The sequence below is a fragment of the Oncorhynchus nerka genome, linkage group LG27, assembly GCF_034236695.1.
Source record: "Oncorhynchus nerka isolate Pitt River linkage group LG27, Oner_Uvic_2.0, whole genome shotgun sequence".
Classification (NCBI taxonomy): domain Eukaryota; kingdom Metazoa; phylum Chordata; class Actinopteri; order Salmoniformes; family Salmonidae; genus Oncorhynchus; species Oncorhynchus nerka.
Genome location: NC_088422.1, coordinates 26,170,869 through 26,187,854, shown reverse-complemented (window position 1 = coordinate 26,187,854; position 16,986 = coordinate 26,170,869). Strand labels below are relative to the sequence as shown.

The following is a 16,986-nucleotide window of genomic DNA, read 5'->3' as shown; positions in this document are numbered from 1 at the left end:
AATTTGACACATACAACAACACAGAGTTACACATGGAATAAACAAAACATACAGTCAATAATACAGCAGAACAAAAGAAAACAAAAAAGTCTATATACAGTGAGTGCAAATGAGGTAAGAAAAGGGAGTTAAGGCAATAAATAGGCCATGGTGGCGAAGTAATTACAATATAGCAACGAATTACTGGAATGGTAGATGTGCAGATGATGAATGTGAAAGTAGAGATACTGGAGTGCAAAGGAGCAAGATAAATAAATAAATACAGTATGGGGATGAGGTAGGTACAGTGAGGGAAAAAAGTATTTGATCCCCTGCTGATTTTGTATGTTTGCCTACTGACAAAGAAATTATCAGTCTATAATTTTAATGGTAGGTTTATTTGAACAGTAAGAGACAGAATAACAACAACAAAATCTAGAAAAACGTATGTCAAAAATGTTATAAATTGATTTGCATTTTAATGAGGGAAATAAGTATTTGACCCCTCTGCAAAACATGACTTAGTACTTTGTGGCAAAATCCTTGTTGGCAATCACAGAGGTCAGACATTTCTTGTAGTTGGCCACCAGGTTTGCACACATCTCAGGAGGGATTTTGTCCCACTCCTCTTTGCAGATCTTCTCCAAATCATTAAGGTTTCGAGGCTGACGTTTGGCAACTCGAACCTTCTGCTCCCTCCACAGATTTTCTATGGGATTAAGGTGTGGAGACTGGCTAGGCCACTCCAGGACCGTAATGTGCTTCTTCTTGAGCCACTCCTGTGTTGCCTTGGCCGTGTGTTTTGGGGCATTGTCATGCTGGAATACCCATCCATGACCCATTTTCAATGCCCTGGCTGAGGGAAGGAGGTTCTCACCCAAGATTTGACGGTACATGGCCCCGTCCATCGTCCCTTTGATGCGGTGAAGTTGTCCTGTCCCCTTAGCAGAAAAACACTCCCAAAGCATGTTTCCACCTCCATGTTTGATGGTGGGGGTGGTTTTCTTAGGGTCATAGGCAGCATTCCTCCTCCAAACACGGCGAGTTGAGTTAATGCCAAAGAGCTCCATTTTGGTCTCATCTGACCACAACACATTCACCCAGTTGTCCTCGGAATCATTCAGATCGCCATTGGCAAACTTCAGACGGGCATGTACATGTGCTTTCTTGAGGGCGCTGCAGGATTTCAGTCCTTCACGACGTAGTGTGTTACCAATTGTTTTCTTGGTGACTATGGTCCCAGCTGCCTTGAGATCATAGTTCTGGGCTGATTCCTCACCGTTCTCATGATCATTGCAACTCCACGAGGTGAGATCTCAGAGGGAGATTGACAGTTATTTTGTGTTTCTTCCATTTGCGAATAATCGCACCAACTGTTATCACCTTCTCACCAAGCTGCTTTGGCGATGGCCCATTCCAGCCTTGTGTAGGTGTACAATCTTGTCCCTGACATCCTTGGAGAGCTCTTTGGTCTTGGCCATGGTGGACAGTTTGGAATCTGATTGATTGATTTCTTCTGTGGACAGGTGTATTTTATACAGGTAACAAGCTGATTAGGACCTGTATAAAATAAAATACACCTGTCCACAGAAGAAATCAATCAATCAGATTCCAAACTGTCCACCATGGCCAAGACCAAAGAGCTCTCCAAGGATGTCAGGGACAAGATTGTACACCTACACAAATTTATTTTACCCCCTTTTCTCCCCAATTTCGTGGTATCCAATTGTTAGTAATGACTATTTTGTCTCATCGCTACAACTCCCGTACGGGCTCGGGAGAGACGAAGGTCGAAACACAACCCAACCAAGCCGCAAACTTCCAGAAACAGCTCGCCTCCAACCAGGAAGCCAGCCGCACCAATATGTCGGAGGAAACACAGTGCACCTGGCTACCTTGGTTAGCGCGCACTGCACCCGGACCGCCACAGGAGTCGCTGGTGCTCGATGAGACAAGGATATCCCTACCGGCCAAACCCTCCCTAACCTGGACAACACTAGGCCAATTGTGTGTCGCCCCACGGACCTCCTGGTCGCGGCCGGCTGCGACAGAGCCTGGGCGCGAACCCAGAGTCTCTGGTGGCACAGCTAGCGCTGCGATGCAGTGCCCTAGACCACTGCGCCACCCGGGAGGCCCCGAGCATTGAAGCTCGTCTGGAGGTTAGTTAACACAGTGTCCAAAGAGGGGCCAGAGGTATACAGAATGGTGTCGTCTGCGTAGAGGTGTATCAGAGAATCACCAGCAGCAAGAGCAACATCATTGATGTATACAGAGAAAATAGTCGGCCCGAGGATTGAAACCTGTGGCACCCCCATAGAGACTGCCAGAGGTCCGGACAACAGGCCCTCCGATTTGACACACTGAACTCTGTCAGAGAAGTAGTTGGTAAATCAGGCGACGCAATCATTTGAGAAATCATGGCTGTCGAGTCTGCCAATAAGAATGTGGTGATTGACAGAGTCAAAAAGCCTTTCCCAGGTCGATGAGTACGGATGCACACTAATGTCTCTTATTGATGGCGGTCCTGATGTCGTTTAGGACCTTGAGCGTGGCTGAGGTGCACCCATGACCAGCTCTGAAACCAGATTGCATAGCGGAGAAGGTATAGTGGGATTCGAAATGGTCGATAATTTGTATGTTAACTTGGCTTTCAAAGACCTTAGAAAGACAGGGTAGGACAGATATAGGTCTGTAGCAGTTTGGGTCTAGAGTATCACCCCCTTTGAAGAGGGGGATGACCGCGGCAGCTTTCCAATCTTTGGGAATCTCAGACGATACGAAAGAGAAGTTGAACAGACTAGTAATAGGGGTGGCAACAATTTTGGCAGATAAATTTAGAAAGAGAGGGTCCAGATTGTCTAGCCCGGCTGATTTGTAGGGGTCCAGATTTTGCCGCTCTTTCAGAACATCAGCTATCTGGATTTGGGTGAAGGAGAAATGGTGGGGGCTTTGGCGGGTTACCTCATATGAGTACATGAGGGCGATGACAACACATGAGGCAGCAGGAGATTGCGACGAGCAGGGACTCCATCAGGAAGTCTTTGGGCAGGGGAAGCTCTCATCCCCCAGTGGAGGGCCATTCATGTACTGAAACAACATAGGTGAACACGCAGGGACACAATAGCCCATTAAGATATCTGACATTCTTGATTTTGAATAAAGATTTCAAATAGAACTGGCACATTACTTTCATTGCAATACATGACAATATTTTGATATATTTTTTATCCGGAAGTCGTCTTGCGTGATAAGGAATAAGGCAATTCATTGTTAAACCATAACTGAATCCTGTGATTATGTCCTGTGATTAGGGCTGTTGTGGTGACCATATTGCTTACACACCGGCAGTCATGAGTCATGACCCCATAAAAAAATGGTGACTGTAGAGTCACGCTAATCTCCTTTTATGCACTCTGGACATGCGATAGTAGTAGGGTACCCAACACGCTAATGATCATCAGGTCGCTAATGGCTTGGTACCCTGGGCTCTATTGTCCAGCTAACCACTGACATCAATGCAAATGCAACTAAAATCAAACACTTTTCATCAAAACAGTATGATCTTTATGGATGTTGTTTCAAAAACATAACACAACAAAGTGGACAGTGGTTTCTAAGGCGATGATTAATTCAAAACAACCATATGCATATTAGAGATTATGCAAATGCATTGGCCTATATATGAGCCAAAGCGCCACCCCCCCCTAAAAACCCAGAATTAAAATAATGATTGTGAGTTATACAATGCGTAGCATACCTCATATTGCACATGGCAGAAAAACATTTTAAACATTAAAAAAATGCTGATTTAACATATCTTTGGAACATAATTGGTCTACCCTAAATTAAACAAATTCCGAGTTAGCCTACAATTATAGTGAATTTGTTTTTGATTTTGAATAGCCTAGTAATAATAGGGCATTTTATATTTTAACATTTAATAGACTGTCACATTGCCTTTGGCTACAGAATATCTACCCACTGTGCGTTTCCATCTCCTCCCCTCTCTCCTTCATTCCTTTCTCCAGCGCACAGTGAGAGGGGCTGTCAGCAGTTTAGTGAAATATGTTTCTTTGTGAAAACATGTTACTATCGTGTTCCCAAACAGATTTCACTTGATTTTGCAAATTAAGCACTGGGTAGCTGCAAGAACCGGGTTGGAGAGCCCATGGCATAAAGAGTTTGGGCAGAATAGCACCTTTTGCACAGTGAAATTACCGGAGTAGCCTAACTTTACCTGACATGAGTGAAAAACGTACTAGCGGGAAAGTGGCCTCCATTCGCTATTTGAGTGCATATGGATGACATGTATTTTTTCCTTGCCCCTGTTCCTGCCCTTCTGATAATGGGCCATTCTATATCAAAACTACACTGAACAGAAATATAAACGCAACATGTAAAGTGTTGGTCCCATATTTCATGAGCTGAAATAAAAGATCCCAGAAATATTCCATATGCACAAAAAGCTTATTTATCTCAAACGTTGTGCACAAATTTGTTTACATCCCTGTTAGTCAGCATTTCTTCTTTGCCAAGATAATCCATCCACCTGACAGGTGTGGCATATCAAGACGCTGATTAAACATCATGATCATTGCACAGGTGCGCCTTGTGCTGGGGACAATTAAAGGCCACTCTAAAATGTGCAGTTTTGTCACATAGCACTGTCATGACTGTCCTGTGAGGATCCAAATATTTCAGATCAGGTTTGCAACGAATGACTTCCACCAGTGGTGTCCGGGTTAGGGGAGGGTTTGGCCGGCAGTGATGTTCTTGTCCCATCGAGCACTAGGGACTCCTGTGGCGGGTCAGATGCAATGCATGCTGACACGGTCGCCAGGTGTACTGTGTTTCCTCTGACATATTGGTGCGGCTGGCTTCCGGGTTAAGCGGGCTTTGTGTCAAGAAGCAGTGCGGCTTGGCTGGGTTGTGTTTCGGGAGAGGCGAAGGTCGAGAGCCGTGCGTGCTACCTTCGCCTCTCCCGAGTCCGTACGTGAGTTGCAGCGATGGGACAAGACTGTAACTACCAATTGGATACCACGAAATTGGGGATAAAAATTAGTAATAAAATGAAATAAACATTAAAAAAAGAAAGGGATGTGCTTTGAGAAACTAGGAGAGATAATAGTTTCACATAACTTTGTACAAGTGACAAGTCACGGCCTTTGTCAGAGAGCGTGTCAGCCTGACGCAACCGCCCCTTTCTAACAAACTGTATAAAATGATGGGTTAAGAATGAACATATCACACCAGAGAGACGTTGAGCTGCAGCTCATGTTTAAATTGGTTTGAACTCTGAATCTCAACACGAGAGACGATAAACCTCACAACCAATCACTGGTACGCTTGATTAGCTGTCCAAGGTAAAGTATCTAGAAAAGCAAATTTAAGTGGGACCATTCTACTACTCCGCTCAAACCATCTTATTACGCTACGCTCATCACCCCAATGGGAACCATCGACACGGCTGGCTAGCTTGTCAAATAAGTATCATCCAGAGCGAATGGAAGGACAATAAACTCTGTAGTTCTGTTCAGGACTACACGACAAGTCACTGGATACCGGACAACTACAGAAAAGGACAACAGTAGAAGACTTGTCGGAACCATTTCGGACATCAGAGCCTTGCAGCGAAAAGGCCCGGTTACGAGAGATACACGGCGAACCAAGGAATTGCACGTAAATACATTCATGATTTCTTACTCCAAGCAGGCGGCAGATCGTGTGCAAAGTATGAGTACTATAAGTGAGAGTAGTTTCTAAATGTACCAACATTGTCTCTATGTCTCTGTCCCTCTCTCTATCTCATCCTCTCCATGTCTTTTGTAACAAGCAGCCATATTGTTGTCAGTCCACTAGGGACCTGTTTTTAATGTATTAAGTGTGTATGTTAATCCTGTGTTACCATTTAGTTAGCTAGTAAATAAATAATTAAAGCAATTTGTGTAGTACTGAATCATAAGTAAGGCAATGGGTTTTTGCAGATACAAGGAGGTTACTACTGTTCAGAATGATGATATGATACGAGGTTATGATGAATAAATGGACTGTTAATAGAAGTGATAGGTAAAGAGCTTTTGAGTTTAATTCGGGAGATGGTAACTCCTTAAAGAACTGCTCTCATGGTGCCCCAGATCCTATTGAATGATTCATTTAATCAGGTAACAATTAAACATAGTTAGTTGATTAGATAAATAACAATCTTCAGATTAATGTTAAAAGTCAAGTCATGACAATACAATGCCACAGAGCTTGCAATTGGCACTGCAGGAATGTCGGCGGAATTTATATATTTTTTGGCCCTGACAGAGATGGCCACCTCGCTTCGCGTTCCTAGGAAACTATGCAGTATTTTTTTTATATGTTATTTATTACATTGGTACCCCAGGTAATCTTAGGTTTTATTACATACAGTCGGGAGGAACTGTGCAGGTGTTGTTACACATGGTCTGCCACTGCGAGGACGATCAGCTGTCCGTCCTGTCTCCCTGTAGTGCTGTCTTAGGCGACCGTTCCACAGGTGCATGTTCATTAATTGTTTATGGTTCATTGAGCAAGCATGGGAAACAGTGTTTAACCCCTTTACAATGAAGATTGTGGGATTATGGCTGAAGGTGGATTGAAACCTGTATTGTAACGTAACCTGGATACGACAACATCAGTCTCTCTGGTCACACCAAAACCAATGTAAAAATAAACAACCATGTTTTAGAAAAGGATAAGCGTTTTATCATGAATGGGAACTGTGATAACATTTGATTGAAAAATCAGTCTGATGGATTGTTTAGACAAGAATCAAATGAACCGTGAAGAACAATTAATTTCCAAGCGGAAAACCCAGAGTGACTCAGTGATCAGGTATCTAGAGCACCGTACTTCCTTTCCTCATCCACTACAAAGGATAGTAACAAAGGACAGGATCAGCAACAAGCATCAATAGGAGTAACTACAGTCCACTTTCCATTTGGAAACAAATGTGCATTTAGAAAAGTTCTGATATTGTCAAATACAATCAGGTCCATAATTATTGGCACCCCAAAGTTGAACAAAAAAGAATACAAATACTGAGCTATATTGCATTCTCCAATGTATTAATTAATTATTTTATACTAATTCAATTGCTCAGAGAAAGAGATAGTGTAATAAAACACATTTCAAAAAGTTAAGGTTCTATCTTTTTTTTTTATTGGCACCCCTGTTTTCAATACTCCAGCACCCTACCCTTGCGTCGACACTGAGCCTTTTTCTAAAACGTTTTATGTGATTGGAGAATCTGACCACAGCACCACCTGGAGTTTGATATACGGCATCGGGACTTGAATGGTAACCGGTGCTTTGGTCAGATGACATGAAAATAGAGCTCTTTGACCACGCACACCAGTGGTAGGTTTGGCATTGGAAAACAAAAGCATCTGCAGAAAAGTATGTCATACCATTTGTCAAATGTGGTGGATCTTTGATGTAATGGGGCTATTTTGCTTCCACTGGTCCTAGGGCTCTTGTTAAGGTCAACAGCATCAAAGTCTTGACCAAGTATCAGGACATTTTAGCCAAAAACCTGGTTACCTCTGCCAGGAGGCCGACACTTGTTCGCAATTGGATCTTCCAGCAAGACAATAACCCTAAGCACTAATCAAAATCCACAAACAATTGTTAATGGACCACAAAGTCAACATTTTACAATGGCCATCTATCTCCGGACTTGAACCCCTTTGAAAACCTGTGGTTTGAAATGAAGAGGGCAGTCCATAATTTGTCTGTATGGAGGAATGGTCTATTAAAGGCTCAGTGATGTTATCCTCTCAAGGGGAGGGTGCTCGAGTATTGAAAACAGGGGTGCCAATCATTTTGACCCCTATTGTTTTAAGATTTGTATTTTATTCCATTTATGCTCATCTACATCAAGGGTGCCAATAGTTATGGACCTGATTTGTATTTTATTCCATGTATGCTCATCTACATCAAGGGTGCCATTAGTTATGGACCTGATTTGTATTTTATTCCATGTATGCTCATCTACATCAAGGGTGCCATTAGTTATGGACCTGATTTGTATTTTATTCCATGTATGCTCATCTACATCAAGGGTGCCAATAGTTATGGACCTGATTTGTATTTTATTCCATTTATGCTCATCTACATCAAGGGTGCCAATAGTTATGGACCTGATTTGTATTTTATTCCATTTATGCTCATCTACATCAAGGGTGCCAATAGTTATGGACCTGATTTGTATTTTATTCCATTTATGCTCATCTACATCAAGGGTGCCAATAGTTATGGACCTGATTTGTATTTTATTCCATTTATGCTCATCTACATCAAATAGGGTGCCATTAGTTATGGACCTGATTTGTATTTTATTCCATTTATGCTCATCTACATCAAGGGTGCCAATAGTTATGGACCTGATTTGTATTTTATTCCATTTATGCTCATCTACATCAAGGGTGCCAATAGTTATGGACCTGATTTGTATTTTATTCCATTTATGCTCATCTACATCAAGGGTGCCAATAGTTATGGACCTGATTTGTATTTTATTCCATTTATGCTCATCTACATCAAGGGTGCCAATAGTTATGGACCTGATTTGTATTTTATTCCATTTATGCTCATCTACATCAAGGGTGCCAATAGTTATGGACCTGATTTGTATTTTATTCCATTTATGCTCATCTACATCAAGGGTGCCAATAGTTATGGACCTGATTTGTATTTTTCTCTTTTTTATATATAACATATCAAGTGTCATTATTAAAAGATTGTCATCACACTTCTACCTTTCAATTATAGTTGCTAGTTTTCGATTTTATACTTATTTTCCATACTTTTATAATGATTTATAAAGTTTTTTGTTTTTCAAAATGCACATACAGTGCCTTTGGAAAGAATTCAGACCCCTTGACTTTTTCCACATTTTGTTACGTTACAGCCTTATTCTAAAATGGATTTTAAAAATAATTTCAGCAATCTACACACAATACCCCATAATGACAAAGTGAAAACAAGTTTAGACATTTTTGCAAATGTATACAAAATTAAAAACATAAATACCTTATTTACATAATTGATCAAATGGCGCTGGAGCAGAAAGCCAGACATTTTATGTGCCCCCAACCAATTGTTTTGTTTGTTTGTTTATCTCCGTTGTTTGTAACATATCTACCGTCTCTTATGACTGAAAATAACTTCTAGACATCAGGACTGCGATTACTCACCACGGACGAGCAGAATCCTTTTCCTTCTTTCACGACTCTGACGAGCCCGAGGTGGAGGATATACGGCTCCCTCTGGAACAGTCCCCGACCTCAGTGATCTGCGTGAAGAGGAGGCGGAGAAAGAGAGGAGTAGGAGGCGATCTAATAAACACCCACTCCGCTCAATTCTGCTCGCAAACATGCAATCATTGGACAATAAAATGGACAAGTTATTGGGAAGATTAAACTACCAATGGGACATTAAAAACTGTAACAAACCAGAAAACGTTCACCCAGAGGCGGCGCTCCTAGTAGCCGGGGACTTTAATGCAGGGAAACTTAAATCAGTTTTACCTCATTTCTATCAACATGTTAAATGTGCAACCAGAGGTAAAATAACTGTGGACCACCTATACTCCACACACAAAGATGCATACAAAGCTCTCCCCCGCCCTCCATTTGGCAAATCTGACCATAATTCTATCCTCCTAATCCTAATGGCAGGAAGCAGCAGTGACTAGATACAAATGTAGTCAGATGAAGCAGATGCTAACCTACAGGACTGTTTTGCTAGCACAGACTGGATTATGTTCTGGGATTCCTCCAATGGCATTGAGGAGTACACCACATCTGTCATTGGTTTCATCAATAAGGACATTGATGATGTGGTCTCCACAGTGACCATGTATACATACCCCAACCAGAAACCATGGATTACAGGCAGCATCCGCACTGAGCTAAAGCCTAGAGCTGCCGCTTTCAAAAATCTGGACTCTAACCTGGAAGCTTATAAGAAATCCCGCTATGGCCTCCGACGAACCATCAAACAGGCAAAGCATCAATACAGGACTAAGATCGAGAACACCGGCTCTGACCTCTTCCTGTCTGAGTCTGTAATACCAACATGTTTAAAGCAGACCACCATAGTGCCTGTGACCAAGAACACTAAGGTAATCTGCCTAAATTACTACCGACCCGTAGCACTCATGTCTGTGGCCATGAAGTGCTTTGAAAGGCTGGTCATGGCCCACATCAACACCATCATCCCAGAGACCAGGACCTCTATACTAGGCGTGTCAGAGGAAGGCCCTGAAAATTGTCAAAGAATCCAGCCACCCTGGTCATAGACTCTCTGCTACCACACGGCAAGCGGTACCGGAGCGCCAAGTCTAGGTCCAAGAGGCTTCTAAACAGCTTCTACCCCCAAGCCATAAGACTCCTTAACATTTAGTCAAATGGCTACCCAGACTATTCACATTACCCCCCCCCCTCCCCTCCCCTCTCCACAGCACTGACACTCTATTGTCATCTATGCATAGTCACTTAAATTAACTCTATCTACATGTACATACTACCTCCACTAACCGTTGCCCCCGCACATTGACTCTGTACCGGCACCCATGTATTTGTTATTTTTCACTGCTCCTCTTTAATTACTTGTTACTTTTATCTCTTATTCTTATCCATATTTTTTTAACTGCTTTTGTGTCGAGGCACAGATCTGGGGAAGGGTACCAAAAATATCTGCAGCACTGAAGGTCCCCAAGAACACAGAGGCCTCCATCACTTTTAATTGGAAAAAGTTTGGAACCACCAAGGCTCTTCCTAGAACTGGCTGCCTGGCCAAACTGAGCGATGGTCACTCTGACAGAGCTCCAGAGTTTCAATGTGGAGATGGGAGAACCTTCCAGAAGGACAACCATCTCTGCAGCACTCCACCAACCAGGTCTTGGAGTGGCCAGACTGAAGCCACTGCTCAGTAAAAGGCATGTGACGGCAAACTCCAAGTGGGCTAAAAGGCACCTAAAGACTCTCAGACCATGACAAACAAGATTCTCTGGTCTGATGAAACCAAGATTGAACTCTTTGGCCTGAATGCCAAGCATCACATCTGGAGGAAACCTGGCACCATCCCTACAGTGAAGCATGGTGGTGGCAGCATCATGCTGTGGGGACGTTTTTCAGTGGCAGGGACTGGGAGCCTAGTCAGGATTGAGGCAAAAATGAACAAGGCAAAGTACAGAGAGATCTTTGATGAAAAGCGCTCTGGAGCAGGTTAGGACCTCAGACTGGGGCGAAGGTTCACCTTCCAACAGGACAATGACCCTAAGCACACAGCCAAAACAACGCAGGAGTGGCTTTAGGACAAGTCTCTGAATGTCCAACCTGACAGAGCTTGAGAGGATCTGCAGAGAAGAATGGGAGGAACTCCCCAAGTACACATGTGCCAAGCTTGTATCGTCATATCCAAGATGACCCGATGCTGTAATCGCTGCCAAAGGTTCTTCAACAAAGTACTGAGTAAAGGGTCTGAATACTTATGTAAATGTGATATTTCCGTTTTTTTATTTTGATAAATTACCAAAATTTTCAAAAACATGTTTTGCTTTGTCATTATTTAATTAGGCAAGTCAGTTAAGAACAAATTCTTATTTACAGTGACCCAGGCCAAACCCAGGCCAAACCCGGATAATACTGGGTCAATTGTGCCCCGCCCTATGGGACTCCCACTCACAGCTGGTGTCTTGTTTTGATCAACTGATCAACTGACCATGACCTAACTGGGTGGTCTTAACCAATCATAGGATACGGCGGTAAAATGCATCCAATTATAATTCAGTATGTTTACACATGTGAATATTACAGCTGGTTGGGGTCTGAACCAGGGTCTGTAGTGATGCCTCTTGCACTGAGATGCAGTGCCATAGACCGCTGAGCCACTCTGGAGCCCATTATGGGGTATTGTGTGTAGATTGATGAGGGAAAAAAACTATTTAATCAATTTTAGAATAAAGCTGTATCGTAAAAATGTGTAAAAAGTCAAGGAGTCTGAATACTTCTGAAGGCACTGTATAAGGTTCTTTCTCTCCATGATTCAGTAATGAGGTTATTTACATTCCATTCCACATTTCAACACAACCCACTTTTTTTTTAAAGTCTGGTATTTATTTCCTTCCCTTAAGTATTTGGCAGCAATAACACAAAATGGCATGTGCAGTTTACTCCCATAGAAATTATATTTATCATACCATTCCCACCCCCCTACAACCCAACCCACATGTTGTCATGCCTGCTTCCACTCCCTCTCTCAGGCGCCCGCGGCCAGCCTGCCCATCATTACGCACACCTGTCACCATCGTTTGAATTTTTTTTAAACTAGGATGGTCAGTTCTTCAACAAATTCTTATTTACAATGACAGCCTAGTGGGAACCTTGTTCAGGGGCAGAACGACAGATTCTTCCCTTGTCAGCTCAGGAATTTGATCTAGCAACCTTTTGGTTACTGGCCCAACACTTTAACCACTAGGCTACATGCCACTCCATTGTTATGCGCATCAACACTTCATTTTACTCACCTGGACTCCATCACTTTATTAAAACGCCCCCTCTCTATCTGTCCTCACATGTTTATTGTTTATGTAGCCCACCCATGCTTCTGGTGTCTTATTACAGCCTCATGATGCATTTTGTTATTCCTTTTAGGGTCACCATGCAAACCTTTAATGTGAGGGTAAGTTTCTTCTTTCATAAGAGGGGATGAATTATATTTGACATGTTTCAAAGTCATTTACTGTATTCAAAGCTTCATTAAAATGCTACACCTTTTTCACACTAGAAATGCACCCAGATATTGGTACAGGTCATAAAGGGTAGACTTATTTTAAATGGAAGTGAAGACAATTACCTAATAATGTGAATGTGAAAATGTTCTGTGAAAATTAAAACTTTAGTTTTTCTTTTATTACTTTCTGCAACATCAATGTAAACTCTTAGCCAACACTAAGTTTGAGCAGACAGGTGCAGAACCCAATCACAGTGGGAATATTACTATTGCTCACCCCGTGTAAACAGTGTGTCACATTCGTCGTAAAGAGACCAAGGCGCAGCGTAAGATGAATACATACTTTTTAATGAAGACGAAGAACACTTAACTATACAAAAACAACAAACGTGACGCTATATAAAACTAGTGCAGACACATGCAACTAGACATAGATAATAACCCACAAAATACCCAAAGAAGATGGCTGCCTAAATATGGTTCCCAATCAGAGACAACGATACACACCTGCCTCTAATTGAGAACCAATCTAGGCAACCATAGACATATATAAACACCTAGATAGTAAACAACCCCAAAAGCCTACAAAACCCCTAGACAGTGCAAAAAACACATATCACACCCTGACCTAACCAAAACAATAAAGAAAACAAAGAATACTCAGGTCAGGGCGTGACACAGTGAGCCATGCATCCGTTAATCATAATTTACAATGGGTGTTGACCATCACAATGGTGCAATAGTGTGCATTCCTTACATTCTTAAGTAAGGTTAGGCTGACATTGCATGTTCATCCTGTTGTTATTCTGCTGGAGACACATCAAACATCACTTAATTTTTTTATACAGTAGAAGTTCAGGATGAGCTTTAGGGACATTTGTAGCTGACACAGTCAGACTCTACTCATGGCTAAGTTCATTAACACAAATTGATTACAAGGCTTTCTAGGCATTGAGTAAGATCATCAATCTAATTTGATAGAAAGTTCCCTAATTGCCTGTGTTACAGACATCACTGTTCTTGCTTATACTTTCTCTCCTAGAGCAGCTCACACTGAGACTGACTGGAACTTGAGACCTCTGTCTTGCAAATAAACGTGACTACCCTCTTGACAACTTCTCTGGGGTGCGGGGGGAGACATTTCAGGCTGAGGAGAGAGGTTACAAATCCCCATCTGTTACACCTGCTCATTTGAATTGACCAGGTGAAACAATATGAAACAGACTGATTAAAATAATCTACTGGAGTTGCAGAGTAAAATGTATGAAATTTCAGAGTAAAGGAGTAGCCTCTCCTTACATCACATATATATATATAGCAGTATATAAGTCCATTATTATCCCTGCACCTGTTGTTTCTGGGGAACAACATCAAATGAGATGTGCCCCAAAAAATGTCCTGTCTTCTTGAAGGAGCATCAGCTCATGGTACCTGTCCCCCTTCCTCACTCTGAGCCTGTCCCCAGCTTTTAGTTTAAACACCCCGGATGTGCAGAGAGACTTTTCCCAGTACGGAGTCCCTGACTCCTCCTTGCAGCCCTCTGAACCAGTTGACTGACAGTCATTTGATTTGGGAATGCAGTCCACTGTGTCAGATGCTGTTATCAGGTCTCTGTTCTTTTGGTAGCCCTTTGCAAACAGGATTACTTTTTGGGTGAGGATGAAACCTGATTCCTCCTCGTTACACACAAAGTGACCAGGGCTTCGGAACGTGATCTGCAGGTAAACCATGTACATGCCATCATTGAGCACGATGAGGTCGCAGTCGTGATACTTAAAGCCGCTAAGGTGAGCAAGTCCAAGGTTGTACTCCCATTCAAGGTATATCACTTTTGAATGATTAAATGAGTATGGAGCTGGAGGAGAGACAAGAGGCCATTACTTTTTAGCTTAGTCTTAATGATTGGTCTTTCAAGGAATAGTGTGTGTGTGTGTCATAATTGTACCTGTCAGATGGGCACTTAGATTGTTTTCAATTTGCTGCTGCTGTTGAACGCCACCTATGGTGGGATAAAATAGACAGTGATGATGATGATGATAATGATGATGATGATTAGATTATCATAACCATAGTCATAATAATAATTTACCCATAGAATCACCTCCAGCTGAAGTGTGCTACAAATAAAAACACAAGATCCATTAAGATTTTATGAGCATAATCTCTTAAAAATGTATTTGATTTGGCTCCCAAGTGGCACAGCGGTCTAAGGCACTGCATCTCAGTGCTTGAGGTGTCACTAAAGACACCCTGGTTTGATTCCAGGCTGAATCACAACCGGCTGTGATTGAGAGTTCCATAGCGAGGTTAAATATATATATATATATATATATATTGATCTAAATACAGTCCCCAAGTATTACCACAATTAGAATGACAAGCGTGTTACGATGTTGGCTCTCTAATAATTATACACATTTACTGTAGGCTACTGTACTAGTTTCGTTTCTAACCACAAACAACACTATCCATAAATTATTCTGAATCGGGATTATTTGCAGGTAACAGGTTGATTTAATCGAATAACACTTGTGCGCTGTTGAATGAGAAGCTCACCTGGTAGTCTGCTGCTTTATGATGATATGCGTTTAGCAAGAGTACCAAACAAGACAGAAGTAAAGAGACAAGCGCAGCGAACCGAGTGAGGCACATTGGCTGCCCTTTGTCTCTGCGGTTCACTCGGGCATAACGACTCCTGTCACTCTCCGCAGGGATCTCACAGCAAACTGCCTCAGCGCCAGCAGCTGTCATGATCAGCATGTAGGGAGTACTCAATGGATTTTGACATTCAAGTCCGATTTATATCAATGTTGTCGCCCACGTTGCACCCAGGGGCGTTTCTAGGATTTGAAAACATTCGGAGTTTAGCCCCAAACCAGTAGGGAGGTCTGGGGGATCCTCCCCCGGCTGAGAGAAGATATTTCTCGCGTAACTGGCACCTTCGTACCTGCCACAGCAGACAGTTCTAGTACTTAATTACAGTAGCTACTGTAGGTCTCTACTCTGGAACACTCTCTACTCTGGAATACATACATCTACAGTCAGTTGTGGAAATAGTACACAATTTTCATACTTGAGTGAAAATAAAGATACCTAAAAGTCACCCAGTAAAATACTCGAGTAAAAGTCTAAAAGTATTTGGTTTTAAATATACTTAAGTATCAAATGTAAAAAAAAAAAAAAAAAAAAAGTATAAATCAATTCCTTATATTAAGCAAAGCAGACGGACACATTTTGTATATTTTTTATTTATTTACAAACGAAGCATGTGTTTATTGAGTCCGCCAGATCAGACACAGTAAGGATGACCAGGGATGTTCTCTTGAAAAGGGTGTGAATTAGACCATTTTCCTGTTGAGTACTTTTGGGTGTCATGGAAAATGTATGGAGTAAAAAGTACAGAATTTTGTTTAGTGAAGTTAAAGTAAAAGTTGTCAAAAATATGAATAGTAAAATAAAAGTACAGGCCCAAAAATCTACTTAAGTAGTACTTTAAAGTATATTTACTTAAGTACTTTACACCACTGTCTACAGTGTATTGTCAAAATCCTCCATACCATTCAACAACTTGACCTGCCCAATAAGCTAAATTGATTAAAGAATCACACAGTACCGAAACACCCTCTCTCTCACACACATGCACACACTAGTTAGAATCCACAGAGCAGCTTTAAGTGATACAGTCTACTGTGTGCTCACTCCTCTTCCTCTCTCCATCACTTTTTCGGTGTCTTCTGTTGCTGTCTCTCTTGTCTGCCCTCTTCTGTTGCTGTCTCACAGTCTTCTGTCTTGCTGTCTCTTGTCTACCCTCCTCTCCTACCCTGCCCTGGTTGTAAAAACTGTAAAAGTAAACAATTGTTTAATGGTAATTTTACAGGCCTTTTCACCTCACCTGAAAATTCTTTGGAAACCATGTTATAGTTTTTCACTGTCTGCATTTCACCTGTTATCATTTTTTTGCAAATAAATCAAACTAATTAGAATCTATGGAGCAGCTTGTAGTGATACTGTCTACTGTGTGCTCATCCACACTTTGTTCTCTCTCCATCTCTTCTGTCACTTTTGCTGTATCTTGTCTGTTGCTGTCTCTCTTTTCATCTGTTTCCTGTCTTAGGTTCTTGCTTTTTACTGTCTCCTTTGTCTATCATCTTCTGTTGTTATGGCCTGTTCTGTTCTTCTGGTGTCCCTCTCCATCATATCTTAGTCTTCTGTTGCTATCTCTGCTTCTTGTCTGGTGTGTTTCTC

General features: G+C 41.9%; 1 protein-coding gene across 1 annotated transcript; it reads right to left on the bottom strand.

Moving 5' to 3' along the window:
- Positions 1-13,068: 13,068 nt before the first annotated feature.
- On the bottom strand, positions 13,069-15,577 carry LOC115111007 (tumor necrosis factor ligand superfamily member 15-like). Its single transcript, XM_029636891.2, has 4 exons — positions 15,298-15,577; positions 14,831-14,858; positions 14,687-14,740; positions 13,069-14,596 (listed from the first exon to the last, which is right to left on the bottom strand). Exons 1-4 carry the CDS (start codon positions 15,499-15,501, stop codon positions 14,112-14,114), a joined length of 771 nt encoding a protein of 256 aa, XP_029492751.1. The 5' UTR covers positions 15,502-15,577; the 3' UTR covers positions 13,069-14,111.
- Between the last annotated feature and the right edge of the window lie 1,409 nt (positions 15,578-16,986).

Coding starts and splice junctions, on each gene's coding strand:
- LOC115111007 (XM_029636891.2), bottom strand. CDS start 15,501: ATGCTGATCATGACAGCTGCTGGCGCTGAGGCAGTTTGCTGTGAGATC. Junction 14,859..15,297: donor ATAAAGCAGCAGACTACCAG/GTGAGCTTCTCA, acceptor TTTTATTTGTAG/CACACTTCAGCTGGAGGTGA. Junction 14,597..14,686: donor TCTAAGTGCCCATCTGACAG/GTACAATTATGA, acceptor TCTCTCCTCCAG/CTCCATACTCATTTAATCAT.